This window comes from Strongyloides ratti, assembly GCF_001040885.1.
Source record: "Strongyloides ratti genome assembly S_ratti_ED321, chromosome : 2".
NCBI lineage: Eukaryota > Metazoa > Nematoda > Chromadorea > Rhabditida > Strongyloididae > Strongyloides > Strongyloides ratti.
Window position 1 is genome coordinate 12,540,612 of NC_037308.1, and position 17,219 is coordinate 12,557,830.

The 17,219-nt window shown below is 25.9% G+C and overlaps 7 protein-coding genes across 7 annotated transcripts; 5 read left to right on the plus strand and 2 right to left on the minus strand.

Moving 5' to 3' along the window:
* Positions 1-250: 250 nt before the first annotated feature.
* Positions 251-2,848, plus strand: SRAE_2000400900 (Protein of unknown function DUF2451, C-terminal domain and Vacuolar protein sorting-associated protein 54 domain-containing protein; the record flags this gene model as incomplete). The annotated part of the gene is made up of 1 exon (XM_024642828.1): positions 251-2,848. The coding sequence occupies one exon, from the start codon at positions 251-253 to the stop codon at positions 2,846-2,848; it is 2,598 nt and encodes an 865-aa protein (XP_024508560.1).
* Positions 2,849-4,296: 1,448 nt separating this feature from the next.
* SRAE_2000401000 (Cytochrome b5-like heme/steroid binding domain-containing protein) lies at positions 4,297-4,751 on the plus strand (the record flags this gene model as incomplete). Its single annotated transcript, XM_024642829.1, has 2 exons — positions 4,297-4,493; positions 4,532-4,751. 2 exons carry the CDS (start codon positions 4,297-4,299, stop codon positions 4,749-4,751), a joined length of 417 nt encoding a protein of 138 aa, XP_024508561.1.
* A 1,037-nt stretch (positions 4,752-5,788) lies between these two features.
* SRAE_2000401100 (Estradiol 17-beta-dehydrogenase 8) lies at positions 5,789-6,538 on the plus strand (the record flags this gene model as incomplete). Its single annotated transcript, XM_024642831.1, has 1 exon — positions 5,789-6,538. The coding sequence occupies one exon, from the start codon at positions 5,789-5,791 to the stop codon at positions 6,536-6,538; it is 750 nt and encodes a 249-aa protein (XP_024508562.1).
* A 66-nt stretch (positions 6,539-6,604) lies between these two features.
* Positions 6,605-8,131, minus strand: SRAE_2000401200 (DNA/RNA-binding protein KIN17; the record flags this gene model as incomplete). The annotated part of the gene is made up of 4 exons (XM_024642832.1): positions 6,605-6,960; positions 7,220-7,239; positions 7,347-8,015; positions 8,055-8,131. 4 exons carry the CDS (start codon positions 8,129-8,131, stop codon positions 6,605-6,607), a joined length of 1,122 nt encoding a protein of 373 aa, XP_024508563.1.
* A 237-nt stretch (positions 8,132-8,368) lies between these two features.
* On the plus strand, positions 8,369-9,790 carry SRAE_2000401300 (Protein of unknown function DUF2217 family-containing protein; the record flags this gene model as incomplete). The annotated part of the gene is made up of 2 exons (XM_024642833.1): positions 8,369-8,475; positions 8,521-9,790. The coding sequence occupies 2 exons, from the start codon at positions 8,369-8,371 to the stop codon at positions 9,788-9,790; spliced, it is 1,377 nt and encodes a 458-aa protein (XP_024508564.1).
* Positions 9,791-9,919: 129 nt separating this feature from the next.
* SRAE_2000401400 (Surfeit locus protein 6) lies at positions 9,920-10,906 on the plus strand (the record flags this gene model as incomplete). Its single annotated transcript, XM_024642834.1, has 1 exon — positions 9,920-10,906. One exon carries the CDS (start codon positions 9,920-9,922, stop codon positions 10,904-10,906), a length of 987 nt encoding a protein of 328 aa, XP_024508565.1.
* Positions 10,907-11,184: 278 nt separating this feature from the next.
* Positions 11,185-16,110, minus strand: SRAE_2000401500 (Armadillo-like helical domain and BP28, C-terminal domain and Armadillo-type fold domain and U3 small nucleolar RNA-associated protein 10 family-containing protein; the record flags this gene model as incomplete). The annotated part of the gene is made up of 1 exon (XM_024642835.1): positions 11,185-16,110. One exon carries the CDS (start codon positions 16,108-16,110, stop codon positions 11,185-11,187), a length of 4,926 nt encoding a protein of 1,641 aa, XP_024508566.1.
* Between the last annotated feature and the right edge of the window lie 1,109 nt (positions 16,111-17,219).

Below are 17,219 nucleotides of genomic sequence, written 5' to 3' on the forward strand. Positions count from 1 at the left end.
CCTGGAAATCACATGCTGACATTTTGATCAAAACGATAAGTAGTTTAACCAAAAAGATAATTAATTTCGTTGAAAGTTTTTTTTTTAATTTTTTTAATTTTATTTTTTTCTAATTAATTAAAACTTATTATAGAGTAACTTCAAAGATGCGCAGGATAAATGCAATTCTTGGTAAGACAATCTTACATTGTTGTTAAATACAGATTATTGTTAATCTTGTATATTTATCTTACTATATATCTTACTAAAAATGGAAAATTTAGATGAAGATGAGATATTTGAAAATTTAGATGCTGCATATTATATTGAAGATGATTTTTCTCATGTAACTTTTGAATTAAAAAAACTTACACATAATGGAATTACACTTGAAAATATATTGAATGAAAGAGATAAGTTAAAAAAACAATTGGCCATAGTCAATAAACGTATTGCAGAAGAAATAAAAGATCATACTCAAGAATTTACAGTTGAAATGGAAAAAATATATAGCGTAAAAGAGCAGGTATCATTGTTATTAGAAGTTATAAGTGATATAAGGCAACATCTAAATGCGCATCAATATCAGACACAGACAACTCTTAGAATTGTTGCAGTTGATAGAAAGAAAAAATTATTGACTAGATTAAAAAATGCTTTGACTGAAATAAAAAAATTACATGAAAAAATGTTTACATTTGAAGATTTAATTAATGAATATCAATTTATTCAGGCTTTAAAATTATCAGATACTATAGCAGCGAGTCTTAAGAAACATGATAATATTATAATATATGGTAAAATGGAAAAAATGTTTCAAGAAATAATGAAAAAATTAGAGTATAAATTAGAAGATGCTTTAGCTTCAATTGTGTTTCAATTTGATGATCAAAAATTGTATCAATGTTATTCAGCATATAAAAAATTATGTAAATTAGATATTTTATTAGAAAAAATTATGTCTTTTTATAAGATTGCCATTGAATCACGTGCCAAAGATAAAATTTATTTAGTATTAAATCGTCATTTTGATGCAGTTGAAGTAGAATCTTATGAATTACTTTGTGAAAAAGTTACTTCTGAAATTTTAACAGAAACTTTGTTAGAACAATGTACTTCATTTGTACAAGTTTTTATTAGTTATCATGAAATGTTAAAATATTCTAGAAATAGTGAATCAACTTTACTAGATGAAGACTTTTCTCATTCGTTAGATGTAAAATTAAGTACATTTTGTTACAATTTTTTTAAAATAGCAGCTAACAAAATTAATACTCTTCTAGCTTGTAATGATATGTCATATGTTAAATTTGATACTTTCCTTGATATTGTAGAGTATATTAATATTTTTAAAGATTTTGGTAAAAAATATTTTGGATACAATTGTGTAGAAATAACTATGACTTTAGATAAGCAAATTTTGGTATATTTTCAACGTTACCATAAAGAAAGACTTGAAGAATTAAAGTTATTTCTTGAAAATGAAATGTTTACTCCAGTTCCTGTATCATTTCAATTTACAATTTTTGATTTACAAGAATTTCAATTTTTAAAAGAAGATAGGTATTGTATTTCAAAACGGAAAGAAAAAAATTTTGATGAAAATGGTATAGGTGAAGAGATGGAGTATCAATTAATTCCTGACTCATTTGTAAATCCATTTTCACATAAAGAACCATCTCCAAAAAAACAGAAAGTATTTAGTAATCTTGGTGTAGTTGAAGACATTTACAAAAGTCCAGATGTTGATGAAGATTTAAAAATTAATGCTCCTGTTTTATGTAATACAACATTATCATTGATGAAACTTCTTGGAAAATATATAAAAGCTTCTTTGCTTTTTCCCTGTATAGCTGAGAATGTTGTAGAAAGTTTGATGGAACTTTTTTATTATCACTTAATATTAGTTTATGATCTTTTTATATCTCATACTTCACCAATAAACAATATTGATTTTGAAAAAAAATTTACATTTAGAAATGAAGATTATACAGCTGTTAATAAAACAATAGAAAAAATAAAAGAATCTTTGAATCCATCTTCACCAATTAAATATGATTCAGCAAAAGGAAACACTTTGTTTGTTGAAAATTTTAATCACATATCTAATTCAGATAATTATTTTTCAATTCAAGAACGCGTTGTAGCTATAGAATCAATTATTTTTATGTCAAAACAATTAGATTTGGCTCATCCAGTAATAGAATCATTTTTTATTGATGATACCAATACAGCATTTAAATTAAAACTTGAAAATTTTTTTACTATTCTTTTACCTTCACTTTCAAAATTTAAAGATAAAGGATTTGCTATAATAGCATGTAATTTTATAGACTATGAAGAGCTCCTTCATCAAGTAACTTCTACTAAATGGGAAATTAAGGAACTTAAATGTGAACATAGTTCTTATGTAGATTTTCTCTTATCAGAATTTGAAAGATTTTCAAAAATTATAAATAATTTATCATTAGCAATGCGTGTGCCAAATAATACCAAACATAATATATGGAACTCAACCATATCATTAACATTTAGAATTTTAGTTCAGGGATATTGTGAATCTTCTAAAAAATGTACCAATGAAGGTCGTGCATTGATGCAACTAGACTTTCAACAATTGATATTTAAACTTGAAGCTGAAAACACTGATTGGAATCGTGATATTCCTAAACCTATTATTTTTAAAAGTTATGTTGATAATTTTATTAAAGCATATTATTTATCAGAAAGTTCACTTGAACAATGGATTTCACAACATAAAGAATATTCTTCTATCCAAATTTCACAATTTTTAACCACAGCTAGCCATATTTCCAAAAAAGCTAAAACTAGAATTTTGAACAAATTAATTGATTTAAATCACTCATAAAAATGTTTTTCAAAAGTATAATAAACTTATATTTTAATATAAGACAAAATAAAAATTTAATTAATTATTTAATAGAGACATGATTTTAAAAGAATTCTTTTTTAACATAAGTTTATTCAATGTAAAGGAAACTTTGATTTTCTCTTGTTAAAATGTCAATTATACATTATACGGTAATGAAACTTTAAAACATATGACAATGATGTAAAAGCGCAAAAATAGTATAATCTTATCTCAAAAATAGTTAAAATTCTGAAAACATTATCAAGATGGGCTATGGCTCAAACATTTTTAGAAGTCTAGCACATTTAGTCACATGTTTCTAAGAGTTCATTTACTTAAATTGTGAATTCCGTACTTTAAACATTTTCAGGACACATTTTTTTATCATATCTTTAATTTAAGAAGTCTTTTGAAGATAAAACTAAATTCATTTGATTTCTCTCAAAAATATAATTTAAAATAGTCACTTTAATTTTAATATACTCATTCGCAATATAGAAGTCGGTTATTTTTTCAAAAATATTTTCCACTTTTGCTCTATAACTTTGATTCAACATAACTTTAAAAATGTTGTTTTTTATGTAGCTTTGATTATATTTGAAATTTATGTTTTTTTAAAGATCTATCATATAAGTATAATTTCATTCTCAAATTGCAAAAAAATAATATCTTTACTCTGATAAAATTTAAATAAAAATTATTTTAAAGTTTCAAGTAATAAAATTAAGCAGATAAAGTTAATAAATTTGAAATTTATTATACATTTAATTTTATTACACATATAAAAAAAACCCCATTATTTTCCGTAAATTTCCATGGTAACACATAAAAATGATGTTTAATCATTAAACATTATTATAATTAGCCACAATTTTTAAGATTTGTAGCTTTTTATAAATAAGTGCAAATTAATTTGATTTTTAGAAACACTTAAATTACCAAAACATTGTTATTTTTTTTTATTATTCATCATTTTAAATTATAAATATATACTTTTTGAAAATAAGAAAATGACAAAGTTTGTATAGGATCAAAAATTTTAATAATAAGAAGATAATGTTAAACATATAAATGATAGAAACATTATCATATACAAAAATCATATCATAAAATCAAATAATATATAAGTTGTATTTGATAACCAAACTTTTTATTAAAACATTCAATTCAGAGATTATTTTATAAATTGACTTGAATGCATTCTCTGTTGTTTATATATATTTAACTTTTTTTTTTTCTAAACATATTTAAAATATGTATAATCACCATGTAAAATTTCGTAAAATTTAGTAAAATTATACATATTAAGTTTTTATAACTGTACGTGCTGCATTGCACTGTTGACCGCGACTTTATTTCTTATATAAGTATAAAGAAATTTTAACGTGACTTTTTACTTCTCCTTTTATAATAAATAATAAATATTATTAATTATTTATCATAAAATGGCTCCTGATTTAAAAGAATATTCTTCTACTGAAGTTGCTTTACATAACTCCAAAGAGTCATGTTGGATTATATTAAATGACAATGTTTATGATGTTACAAAATTTCTTGATGAACATCCTGGTGGTGGAGAGGTTATCCTAGATCAAGCAGGTGGAGATGCAACAGAAGCCTTTAATGATGTTGGTCATTCATCGTAAGTTTGATTTTTTTAATGTTTTGATTTTTTTTTAGAGATGCTGTTGAAATGGCTAAAGAATATCTCATTGGTAAATTACCAGTTGATGAAGTAGCTACCAAAAAGGGTACTAATTCTGGTAATACTGCTTCTTCAGAAAATTGGAAAGAAATTCTCACCAGTCCTACATGGACTAATTTTCTGATTCCAGTAGCAATGTCTATCATTGTTTATGTTGTTTATCGTGGAGTTAAAGTTATGTCTGGCAACAATTGAAAAAACACTTATTGATCTATTAACAATTTTGACTTAGTAAATTTATTTTGTTCATATTAAAACTTCAATTTTCAACGTCATTTAATTTTTACATTTATTAAATATAATAAAAGAAAAGATGAATCCATATATTTGTTTACTTCTGTATCTCAGTACAAAATATTACTTTTTTTGGTACTTTTCAGTTTCGGTAGGGACAAATTTTGTTTAAAAAAAAGAGTACGAAAAAATTGAAAAATTAAAAATTTTATTTTTTTTTTGAGTAGAGGAGATTCTTTTGCATATATAATAATTAAAAAATTTTTAAATTTTCTCTTTTTTTTACGTGTTTTCTTTCGACGACCAGAAGGTTGCTATATCTCGCACAATTTAGATGAAAGGATTTTCTTGCTCATTTCTTTACTTCTACACGAATTCAGCGAAGTAACTGTCTGGCATATTTCTAAAAGTACCTCTCTGCTTCTTGTTTCTTCATTTGGCACTTTCCCACATTCTTTCAATAGTCTGGGTATGAGCTTCAGACTCAGGATTCACAAAAAAGGAGTACTTGTGATCAACCTTGAAGTGAGTGAATCTCTAGTTTCTTTTTACATAATTTGACCAAAACTAGTTCTTCGCTTTATAAAATAAACAACGGCTTTTTTTTTGGTCGCTAGTAAACTAAAAATCTCTATTTCTGCAAAAAAACACTTAATTTGGAAAAAAAATTTTGTGAAAAAATGACTGTTAGAAAAAGTTAAATTTCTTGATGATTTTTTTATCAATTGATCTAATTCTTTCATTATTGTTTTCCTGACAAGTCAATTATCAAACATCAATTACCTTTGAATTAAATTTATCACTTTTTTTGATAAGAATTATCATTTAAAATTTGTCCCTACCGAAACTGAAAAGTACCCTTTTTTTTTATAACAATTGTGAGGTACAATTTAAATTGTAGTTTTAATTGTTATTATTTTATTTTTGTTCAAATAAATTTCTAGTTAAAATGTTCATTTTGTTTTAAAAAAATATTTTTTTTAGAAATAATTCTTAAAATGTCTATTTCAAATTTATTAGTTGGAAGAGTTGCTGTTGTTACAGGTGGAGCTAATGGAATTGGAAAAGCTATATGTAATAAACTTATTCAACATGGAGCTAAAGTTTGTGTTGTTGATTTAAAAAAAGAAAGTGCCATGGAAGTTGCTGAAACATTAGGAAAAGGAAATTATGGATTTGGGTGTGATGTAAGTAAATCTAGTGATATTGAAGGATTAAAGGAATTTGTATCAAAAGATATGAAAATGGTGCCACAAATTGTAGTTAATTGTGCTGGAATTACACAAGATTCTACTATTTTAAAAATGACAGAAGAACAATTTGACAAAGTTATTGCTGTAAATCTAAAAGGTGTTCATTTAATGACACAAGCTTTTGCTAAGCTAGCAGTAGCTAATAAATCTCCAGCATCAATAATAAATGTTAGTTCAATTGTAGGAAAAGTTGGAAACTTTGGTCAAACAAATTATGCAGCCACAAAAGCTGGTGTAATTGGACATACAAAATCAGCAGCAAAAGAGCTGGCAAAAAAAAATATTCGTGTTAATGCTATCATGCCAGGATTTATATCAACAGATATGACATCTATGATGCCACCAAAAGTTTTGGAAGATATTTGCAAAGGAATTCCAATGGGGAAAATGGGAAAACCAGAAGATATAGCCAATGCTGTTATTTATTTAGGATCAGATATGTCTGAATATGTTACAGGATCTGTTATTGAAGTTACTGGAGGAATATTTATGTAAACAATTTTAAATCCTATATCATATTAAATTTTAACATTTTTATAAAAAATTTAAACAAAAATGAAATCATTTTTTACCCTCAATCATAATAATATGATAACCAAATTTAGTTTTTACAGGAGGATTTGTATAAATCGGTTTATCAACAGTACTTTTCGTCAATGCAAAGGCGGCATCCTGAAATGGCCCAACCATTGATCCACGTGTCATCCATCCTAAATCACCACCACTTCTTGCTTTATCTTCACTATACTGAGCTGCAACTTCATTAAACTTCATTCCTGATTCAAGTTTAGCAAGAGCTTCGAGAATTTTCGACTGCTTTTCGCATAAAATATGTCTCACTTTCACAGCAGTACCACCTTTTGCCTCTTTCTTAGATTCAGTAGCCTCTCCGGACCCACTACCTGATTTCGCTTTCCCTTTAGCATTCTTTGGAGGCATTATTTCTAAAAAAAATTAACTAATAATTAAAAAAAAATACATGTTTAATTTTATACCACTACTAAGGGAACATTTCTCCACATTCGTTATCTTACTCTTAATAATTATCTTTTAAAAGTTTATTTTATAAATTAATAAAAACAGATCATTGTGATCATAAAGAGTGTCTTGGAAATAAGCAAAAAAATTTTGCTTCAAATATTATAAAAAAGTTGTCTTATTTATATATCAACATACATGCACTCTGAAAATCAGATCTCAGTATTTGTTTTTTAATAGTAAGAATATCTCTATCTAACGGTCCTTTCTAAACTTTTTTTTTCTTTTTTGTTCTTCAATTTCCATAATTTCTTCAAACACTGACCGTTTTGTAGTATTTGTGTTTGCAGAAGAAGATTTTTTACTTTTTGATGAGGAACTTGTGAATGCCTCGTCAATTGGAGGTTGTATTTTTGGAACTATTTTCGATGAACTTGGTTGTAAAGCCAACTTAAATTTTAATAATTCTCCTTCTGGCTTTGAGAATTCTTTTGTGCTCTCCTTTTCCTCCTCAATTTTCTCTTTAAGCTCTTGTTTTTCCCTTTCAGCTCTTTTAAGAAATAATTCCCTTTCTCTTTCCTCATCATCTTTTTCAATTTTTGCCTTTTCTAATATCATTTTTTTTCTTAACTCTGCTCCTTGATCTATATATTGTATCCACCAACCTTTTTCATTTTCATCAACTCTTGCTTTTCCGGTTTTTGCCAGATAATTAATAAATCCCGTCAATGTATGCCAAGACGTTGCATTCATATGAACATTACTTTTATCACGAATATAATCTTGATAGACATCATTTGCTCTTACTCTCTTAGTTCCATAAGTTGACTTTAAAATTTTCAAAAAAGCTGTTTCAAATTCTTTGTTAAATTCTTTCATATATTGATTGCTATTTTCTGCAAAAAGTAATAATTGTCGTTGATGTGCTTCACTAGTTAAATGACATTTAAATCCATGTTGATCTCTACATTGTTTTTGACACATTTGACAAAACCTAAAAACATATGATTATTTTATATTTTAAAAAACATACCATTTTAATTTTTGTAAACCTTTTGTTTTAACAATCTTGTGTTTTTTGTGTTCTGATCCACTATGATTTTTTCCCATATTTTTAGAAATCTATTAAAAAGAGCTTATAGAAATGATAAATCAAAATGTATCTGTAATACTATTTTGATATTCTTCCATTAAGTAGACACTTTTCTAAAACATACTTCCACTCGAGACAATTATTTTTTTTTATAAAAATTTTTATCACTGCGTGTTTTTCTAATTCTTGAGTTTTGGGACTATAACTTGATAGTTATTGCAAAGAAAAACTTTTTCTCTGTTTATTATTTACCAATGACGCAGGGTGTTTTGTCTATTTTCTCAAAAAATTCATTTCAAAAAATTTTTTTTGCTTCTGCTGGTGTTATTGGTTTAATTTCAATCTATTATTTTATACAAAGGTATGTTAATTTTATATGACAGTAAAATATTTTTTTGTTTTATAGGAAATCAAAATTGAAAAAAAATGTTTCATTAAAAAGTTTGAAAAATAACGATGGAGGAATAAATGATTTGGAAAGTTTAAACAATTTGATAGCTACTCTTGAGGAAATAATAACAGATTCTGTAAATATTGAGAGAGAATCAATAGAGGTATTGGTAAATATAGTACACAGATTGAAGGGAGTAAAAAATGAATTGTTACAACTTTTTCCTGAATCAGATTTTAAAAAAATTACCAGAAAGCGTATATTATCAAAATCTGTTGGTAATAAACCAATTTTTGAGTCAGGAGCAGGTGATGCTGGTTTTGAAATAGAAGGAAAAGTTCAAAAAGCTTTAAGTGGCTTTGGTGATATTTATAGTGCTAAGCAAGGATCTTTATCTATTTTCTCAGATTCAGATTCTTATCAATCAGCTGTTGATAGTTTTGATATATTACGAGATGAGATTGATGAAATGGATTTGTTTGATTTAGATAAAGACGAATTAAATTTTTATAAAGAAGGTTTAGAAGCTGCGAGACGTGGTGAAATTAAATTTAGAAAAAATAGATGTGATTTTGTTAAAATAAATGATCTTGAAGAATTTTGTGCTAAGATTTATTGTATAAGAAAAGCTTTTACATTATTGATGTCAGATGAATCAAAAAAATTGTGGTTGATTAATAGTGGAAGATCAATTTTAGGTGGAATTGTTAAACAAGATGGAAAAGATCCTGCTGATTTTTATGATGCATATGATTCAATGATAGAATTTTTAAATCAACCAAATATGGAGGATACTATGTTTGAAGAATTACAATTAAGAAAAGTACCAGAAATAAATTTATGGGATGTTTTATTAGATTATATTGTTTTGGATGCTTTTGATGATCTTAGAAAACCACCTTCAGCATTCATGGCTCTAGTAAAAAATCCATTTTTTTCTCAAAGCACAAAAGAAAGTTCTATCAGTGCGTTAATTTATTCTATTGTTAAAGCTAAGAAAGGACGTCTACAACAAGGAGATGGATTTATATCACATTTTTATGACATCTCTTTGACTATATCTCCATCTTTAGCAATGGGAATTTTGGGGGTATCTTCAAAAGAATTTGTAGATTTATGTAATTGCTTTAAAGAAAAAGTATTTTTATTAATAATAGAAATGTTTGATTCAAAACTTGTCAAATATACAACTGTCGATGACTTGGCCAGTGATATATGGAGTATTTTTCAAAAACGATTAGATGAACTTTTAAATAGAGTTAATTCAGATTTACAGCATTATTAGATATTTATTATATTAATATGTATCATAGGAAATTGATTAATAGTAGAATTTTTTTTTCATTTATTGTGTTAATAACGCTTAATATCTATATTTATATTCGTTTTAGTTTAAATTTATTTATTTTTCAGTATGGCTAAAGAAGTTGATGAGTATTTCTCTCGAATGGTTGATCTCATTCCACCATCTATTTGGGGTTTTGATGCTGATGCCAATAAGAAAATTCTTCTTTACAAATGTAATAAGGTTGATTCCAATCTTACAAATAAAGAGAAAAGAATGATAAATCAAAAGGACAAAAGTTGTTATGCAAGATGCTCGAGAGTTGTAACTGATAAAATTAGTGATATTTTTGAAATTATAAAAATAAAAGAAGAGGGAAAACTTGTTCCTAAAAAGTTTGGCAATTTAGAGGTTGCTAAGAAAAAAGAAGTAAAAAGTGACAAAGAAGTAATAAAGAAACAAAAGCAAAGAAAAAAATTATCAGCTAAGGAAAAATCTAAATTAAAAAAAGAAAAAAAGGAGAAAGCTTTGAGAAATGAAAAGAGAAAAGGTGATGTTGCTGGAGATGAAAATGAACCTTCTCAGAAAAAAACTAAATTAGATGAAACTGAAGATGTGGAGGTAAAGGATGAATCGAACAAAGAGAAGTTAAAGGCAAAATTAAGTTTTTCAAAAATTAAAGGTATCACTGATAACTCAGATAAGAAGCTTACCAAAGCAGAGAAAAAAGATCTATTTAAAGGTCGTGATTTCAAAGCACTTTTAAAAAAAGCAGAAAAGCGTGAAGAGAGAATTTCTCAAATTCGCGAGAAAAATCCTGATAAAGCTGATAAAATCGAAGAGAATATCAAGTGGAAATCTGCTCTAAAACGAGCTGAAGGTGAGAAAATCAAAGATAATCCAGATTTATTAAAAGCAGCTTCCAAAAGAAAAGAAGCTATTAAAGAGGCAAGATCTAAGAAATGGGCTATGAGAAAGAAAACTGTTGAAGATGGCAAAGAAAAGAAACAATCCAGAAGAGAAGAAAATATTAATAAAAGAAGACAAGAAAAAGTTGATAAAAAAATTGCTAAGAGTAAAAAGAAAGGTCGTGTTATTTTATCAAAGAAAGCTTAAGTTTTCTATTGTTATTTCTTTTGTTATGTTTAAAATTGATTTTATTTTTTGTAAATTTATCTTTTTATTCCTAATATTTTTTGCTACATTAATTGTTGAATAATAAAATAAAAAGTTTTATAATAATTATATTGTTTATCAACAAACTTAAAAAAAGTATATGTATATAATAAATGATAATTTTATAAAAAAAAAAGTCAAACATAACAATATAAAACAAGAAACTCGCAAATTAACAATTTTAAAAAAAGATCAACAATTAATATGTATAATATAATCTATTCATCCTCTTCATCAGTATCATTATCTCTAAATTTATTATTTAAAAGTCTAATAATTTTATCGGTTTCATCAACGATTCTTCTATTAGTATCAGATAGACATCCTCTAAGGGTTTCAAGAAGTTGTGGTAATACTGTTGCCATTCCTTCTCCAATTTTATTAATCAAAACTTCAATAACTGCCAATGTTCTATAACGAATCTTAGATGATTCATTATTTAATTTTCCTAGTAGCATAATAATCATTTCATTGTTAAATAAGTCAACATTAGAATCAGCAATATGATAGAAAGCATTTGCAAGATTATTTCTACATCTTTCCTCATGTCCAGAAATCTTAGTATTCTCTAACTCGTCAATAACACCTTCATAAATCATCTTGGCACGTTCTTCCGTTAAGAAATCTCTGTTCATGGCACAATTAGCAATAAAATCTAATATAGCACAAATAAGAGAACTAGCTTTTTTAGCATCATATGTATCATGCTTTCCATAAAGTAAAAGTTCTGAATGATCAGTTTTTCTTCCATTTGTTTTTAATAAAATTTCAGGTGTCATTTCAAATATCTTACCAAAGTGTGGTAAAGCTAATCCACCATAAACATTGTAAAATTTGTTGAAGAATGTATAATAAGTTATTAATTGAAGATTCTCAGAACTATTTGTAAGGTAATTTGAACGAAGTATAGAATGCATTGCTTGAACTATTTCATCAAATATTGGATTTACACTTTTCTCTGATAAGCAATCAATAAGGTTCAAGAATGCTTCTATTAAATTTATCTCACATTTGGTAACAATTTCATCTTGTTCTTCTGATGTACTATGTTTACGAATGTCAAAAAGTTTCAAAAACATTTCACAAAGAGATTTTGAATATTGTTTAACTTGATCAGTCTCAGTATTTTGAAATACTTCGGATAAAGTTTTAAGTAACAAAGACATTCTACCTGGATTGAATTCACCCTTCTCCAACAAGATGTTTTGAATTGGAGTTAAAACAACACGAATTTCAATATTACATACAGCTTCTCCAATCATTTTTAATCTATGTTTGATACTATTAAGACGATGTCCAAAAGTACCTGGAACTAGTGTAGAGTTATCTTTGAATGATACATATGGAACATCATCATACTTAAAAGATAAATTACAATAAATTCTAATAAGTTTCTCTAAATGAGATGAAATAAATGGAATAGCAACTTCAGTAATTCTTTGAAGACATGTAAGTGAACATATAAATAATGCATCAGCTTCAAATGTCTTTCCAGAAATACTTTGCTTGGAAAGTCTTCTTCTACGCATAAGAGTATTTTCTTCAACGACAGTTTTACTACTTTTTTTATTAATAGATTCTCTAGTAATTGTTTGATCACATTCAATTAATGTTTCAAAGCAAACTTTAGATAAAGATTCTGCATATAATATAATAATTTTCATATTCTTCATCTTAATTATTTCTGATGCTAGAAGTAAAACATTACCAACCATAAGATTATCTAAATAAGTTATTCCATCAATAACTTTCATACATTTAACAAAAATATCCATAATAGTTTCATCATCTTGACAATGACTAACAAGTAATTTTAAGGTAAAAGCAGCATTTCTACAACGATTAATCTCTTCTTTTGATTCAGCTGGAATAATCCATTCTTTTAATTTGTTGGCAAATTTAATTAAGTATTCATTACTAATTACCATACTAGCACGAGTATCAAATAATCCATCATTTACAAGTTTGGCATTTAATAATTGTAATGCTTTATCACGTATACCAGTTCTAACTTTGTCTTCACTTTCATTTAACAACTCATTAATAATGTTTGCAGAAACATTACCAGGAAGGAGATTGCGAATTTTATCTCCAATAACATCACCTCTGGCACAAATAGCTAGCCAATATTTTAGTGTCATTGCAGAAACTGTTGAATCATTACCATCAAGCATATCTTGTTTATGTTTGCTATCTGCACCATTAAGTTGTTCTGTCAAAAAATCATCTACATCAATAATTACAAGTAGAAGTTTTTTTCCTACAGCAGAAAAATTTTTTGTAATTTGTTCATCAGACATTGGAAGAAATTTGTCATACAATGGTTTATAATTCAATAATTTGATAATGAAACCTAATATTACAAAACGAAGATGTCTTAATTTTGGCATACTAAATTTTTCTCTATCAATAATATTTGGATATTTTTTTGCATTGAAATGTTCAGGTGTTTTATCACCACCAAGATAAATAATATACCTCAAAATATCATGAATAATGAAAAATTGTATTTCTGGTGTAAATTGTGAAATCATTTCTAAACATAATTCCTCAAAAATTTCACCATCATTTTTTAGTTGTTCAGAATTTTTTTGCCACTTCATACAGTACTCTTCAAATAAAATGAGAATAACAATCCATACTTTTGTAGGCCCAACACATTTTGAAATGTGTCTAACTATTGTTATACGTCTATGAATTGGAATATCAAGAATACTTTGACATAAAACTTTTGATATTCCAATCAACTGTTCATTTGGTCTATATTTGGGTCCACTTTTAGATTTTTTATCTAATACTCTAACTGATTTGAAAAGTGCTGTAGCAGCTTCTTCAAAAATTTCTAAAGTTAAACTATTATCTTTTTTAACGGTAGATGTTCCCATAAATGTGAAAACAGACATGATTTGTTTGATAACACGGACAGGTGAAACATTTAATGCAGCAATTAATAACATCATAGAACTTCTAAGAATACGTAAATTAGTAATTGATCTAATATGTTTAACTAATGGATCTAATTTCAAATCACTTTCTTTTATTTTATAACTTCCTGGATTGTCAAATGCTTTTATTAATAAAGAAAGAGTCAACTTTTGAATGTATATTGATGTTGATTCTGGATCAGTTATTCCTTTGTTAGTTTCGTTATTTAAAATATCAAAAAGAATCAAAATAACATCATGGTTTACAGGAAATGATTCAATAATAATAAATACTTCTAAAGCAGTAATAATTCTCTTTTCTACTTCTTCCGGAGAATGATTTTCAAAGTAAGTTTTACTAGTTGTTGCAGCTTTTTTTCTAGCAGGAGTTACTATAGCTTTTGGTTGGTTCAATAAACACAAAACATCATTTGTATTGTAGGGAATTTTACATAATGCGCTTTTTATTTCACTATGATAATCAGGAGCTTTATTTTTTATAATCATTAAAAATCCTTCCATTGCAAATTCAATTAAATCATCTTGTGGCTGATTATTGATATAATCAGTATTTTCAAAACTTTTCAAAGCCCAAACCATTTTTTCATATTTTTCCCCCTCAATATAACCTAGTAATTTTTGAATAGTTCCTTTAAACGGTTTTTTCTCTTCAACAACTATTTGTACATTACTTAAAATTTCTTCCTTCTCAGCTATTTTAATTTTTTTAACAGGTTCATCATCCATAGATGAAGTGGTGATAGAAGCCATATTATTTGAAGTACTTAATCTTTTTTTAGTTTTTTGTGCCTTTAAATTACCTGTTATATCACCCAATTCTTGGTCTTCTATTTTACAATCATGCATTATTTTTGTTATAACATCCATATCTTTGTGAATCCACTCTGCACGTCGAATGTCAAATGCATCAACAAATCTTAAGATAACTCCACGCATATGTATTTGAAATGATTTCGGCATTAAATCAAAACCATAAATTGGTTCATTTGCACTCTTACAATTTCCATAATGTTCAAACATTAACTCAAACAAAGATACTGCATCTACAATTGTTAAAAATTCTGTGTCTGTAAATAGTTTAAATACAATAAAAAAATTATCCATAGATTCAGAAGAAATTTCTTTTTCTTTTAACATTTCAAACATTGTCTTATAAACGGCTAGTAAAAATTTACTAATATCTGTGTCTTTTGAAATATCTAACAATACACTACTTATATTTAATTCTTCATGCTTAACTATAATTTTTCTCCATGTTTTACATGGAAATGAAGTAACATTTTGCCTTTGACATAAAACAACAACTGTTTGAATAGCTAATGGAAAGATGGAAGGTTTCATCTTAAGTAACAACATTTTAATAATAGATTCTAAAATATCAGAAGCCAATTCAACACTACAAGCAAGTTGAGTAACTACCATCATTGTAGCACATTTAAAAGAAAATGATTTACTTTTCAAACCTTCTCCAATAACAGGTAAAATTCTACCAATTAAAGCATTGTCAATATTTTTATTCTCTTCAAGTATATGAATTGCTACACTAGCAAATAATGAATAATACATATTACATTTTGAATCTAAATATTCTACACCTACAACTTTAATTGCCCTTTGTATTATACTACAAATAGTACTAAGAAATTGATAGTTGAAATTTTTACAATGCCTCAAAACTCTATGAAATGGTATAGAAACACCTTCTTTAGCAAATGGAATTAACCAATTCCATTCTGTATTCTTAACTTTTAATATTGATATCAATCTTGCATATGAATTTGTTGAATGATAAGGAAAAAAAATAGAAGCAACATCCTTTGCATTAAATGAATGAATTTGATACTTGTAAATTAACCACTCTAAAACTTGATGGCAAGCTGTATGTTGAAAATAAGGAGCTAAGACAAATAACATTTTTTCAAGGCTATTATTTAATTTTTCATTTTCTTCTGCTGATAGCATTGATCGTTGAAAATTAATTTTATCTTCACTAAATAAATCTGGTTCATAGCAATCAATATCTGAATCTATTTCTTTTAATTGTTTTAGACCACTAAGCCCAATTTGATAAAATTTTTCTCTATCTAATGCTCCAGCTTGTTTTCTGTCAAAAAGAAATGAAACAATCTGACGTTCAGCACCCAAAGCATCAGTAACGGGTGTTTTAAGTTGTTCCAACTGACGTGCCAAAGACGTCATACCTCTAAATAAAAAAAAATATACTAATAAACAAAGTAAATAAAAGGAAAAAATTTTTTAATAATATGATAATGTAATTTAATTTTTTTTTAAAACTTGGTATACAACTTGGAAATTTGCACCCTCGAACGGACAGAAATTCCAGGTAGGATTTCACTCTTTAAAATTTAACTGGCTGTCAGCATTAAACTTTTTCACAGTATATACTTTTTAAATCAAAACAGATCTTGTTTCTTTTACATATTTGTATTTTTAAGTATTATTTAATGTATTAAAAATAATCTCTATTTCATTTGATATATTTAACATAAAATACAACAATATTTATTATTTTTTTTATATATTTTTTAAAGTTTATCTTCTTAATTTAATAGCATCTATTATTTAACCAAAAATGTTTTCACATGATAAGGCAGCCTTTCAAAGCAATTTTGGTCATGTATTTATAGTAGTATAACATTAATAATTATTACACTCTTTTTATAAATTTTGAAACGCTGTTTACAGATAAAGTTTTGAAGCATTGTTATAAATTTTTAAAATAAGTATTAAATTTTTTTTATTTATCTAGATATTACATTTTTATAATACCATATACCTTAATCATCTTTTTTAACATTTTCATTATGCTTACATATGAAATACTCATATGTTTTGTTGTAACAATACAATAGACCTGATTCATTTTAATAATAAATATTGATACATACTTCCTTTTTATTTAACTAATTATATTTTATTAAAATAATAAACTTAGTAAAGTGGTGTTTTTACAATTAACAATTAATTCATTTTATTTATGTTAAATTTAACAAAATAATATATTTATTGAAATTATCTAATTATTTAAAGTATTTTTTTTTTTTAATTTTTGTTCTATTTTTAAATTTTTTTTTATTATTTTTACTTTTAGTAAATATTTTATAAAATCAAAGGAATTTTAAAAGTTACATAAAAAGGGTAAAAAAGTTGAGTTAGTCTTATTTTATTGGTACTTTACATTTTTATCCCTTTCATAAATGTGTGAATCATCAAGTCAGAGCATGAACAACAATAAATTATGTAAGTTAAATTTTATTTGTATAAAATAGTTTACAATTTATTATATC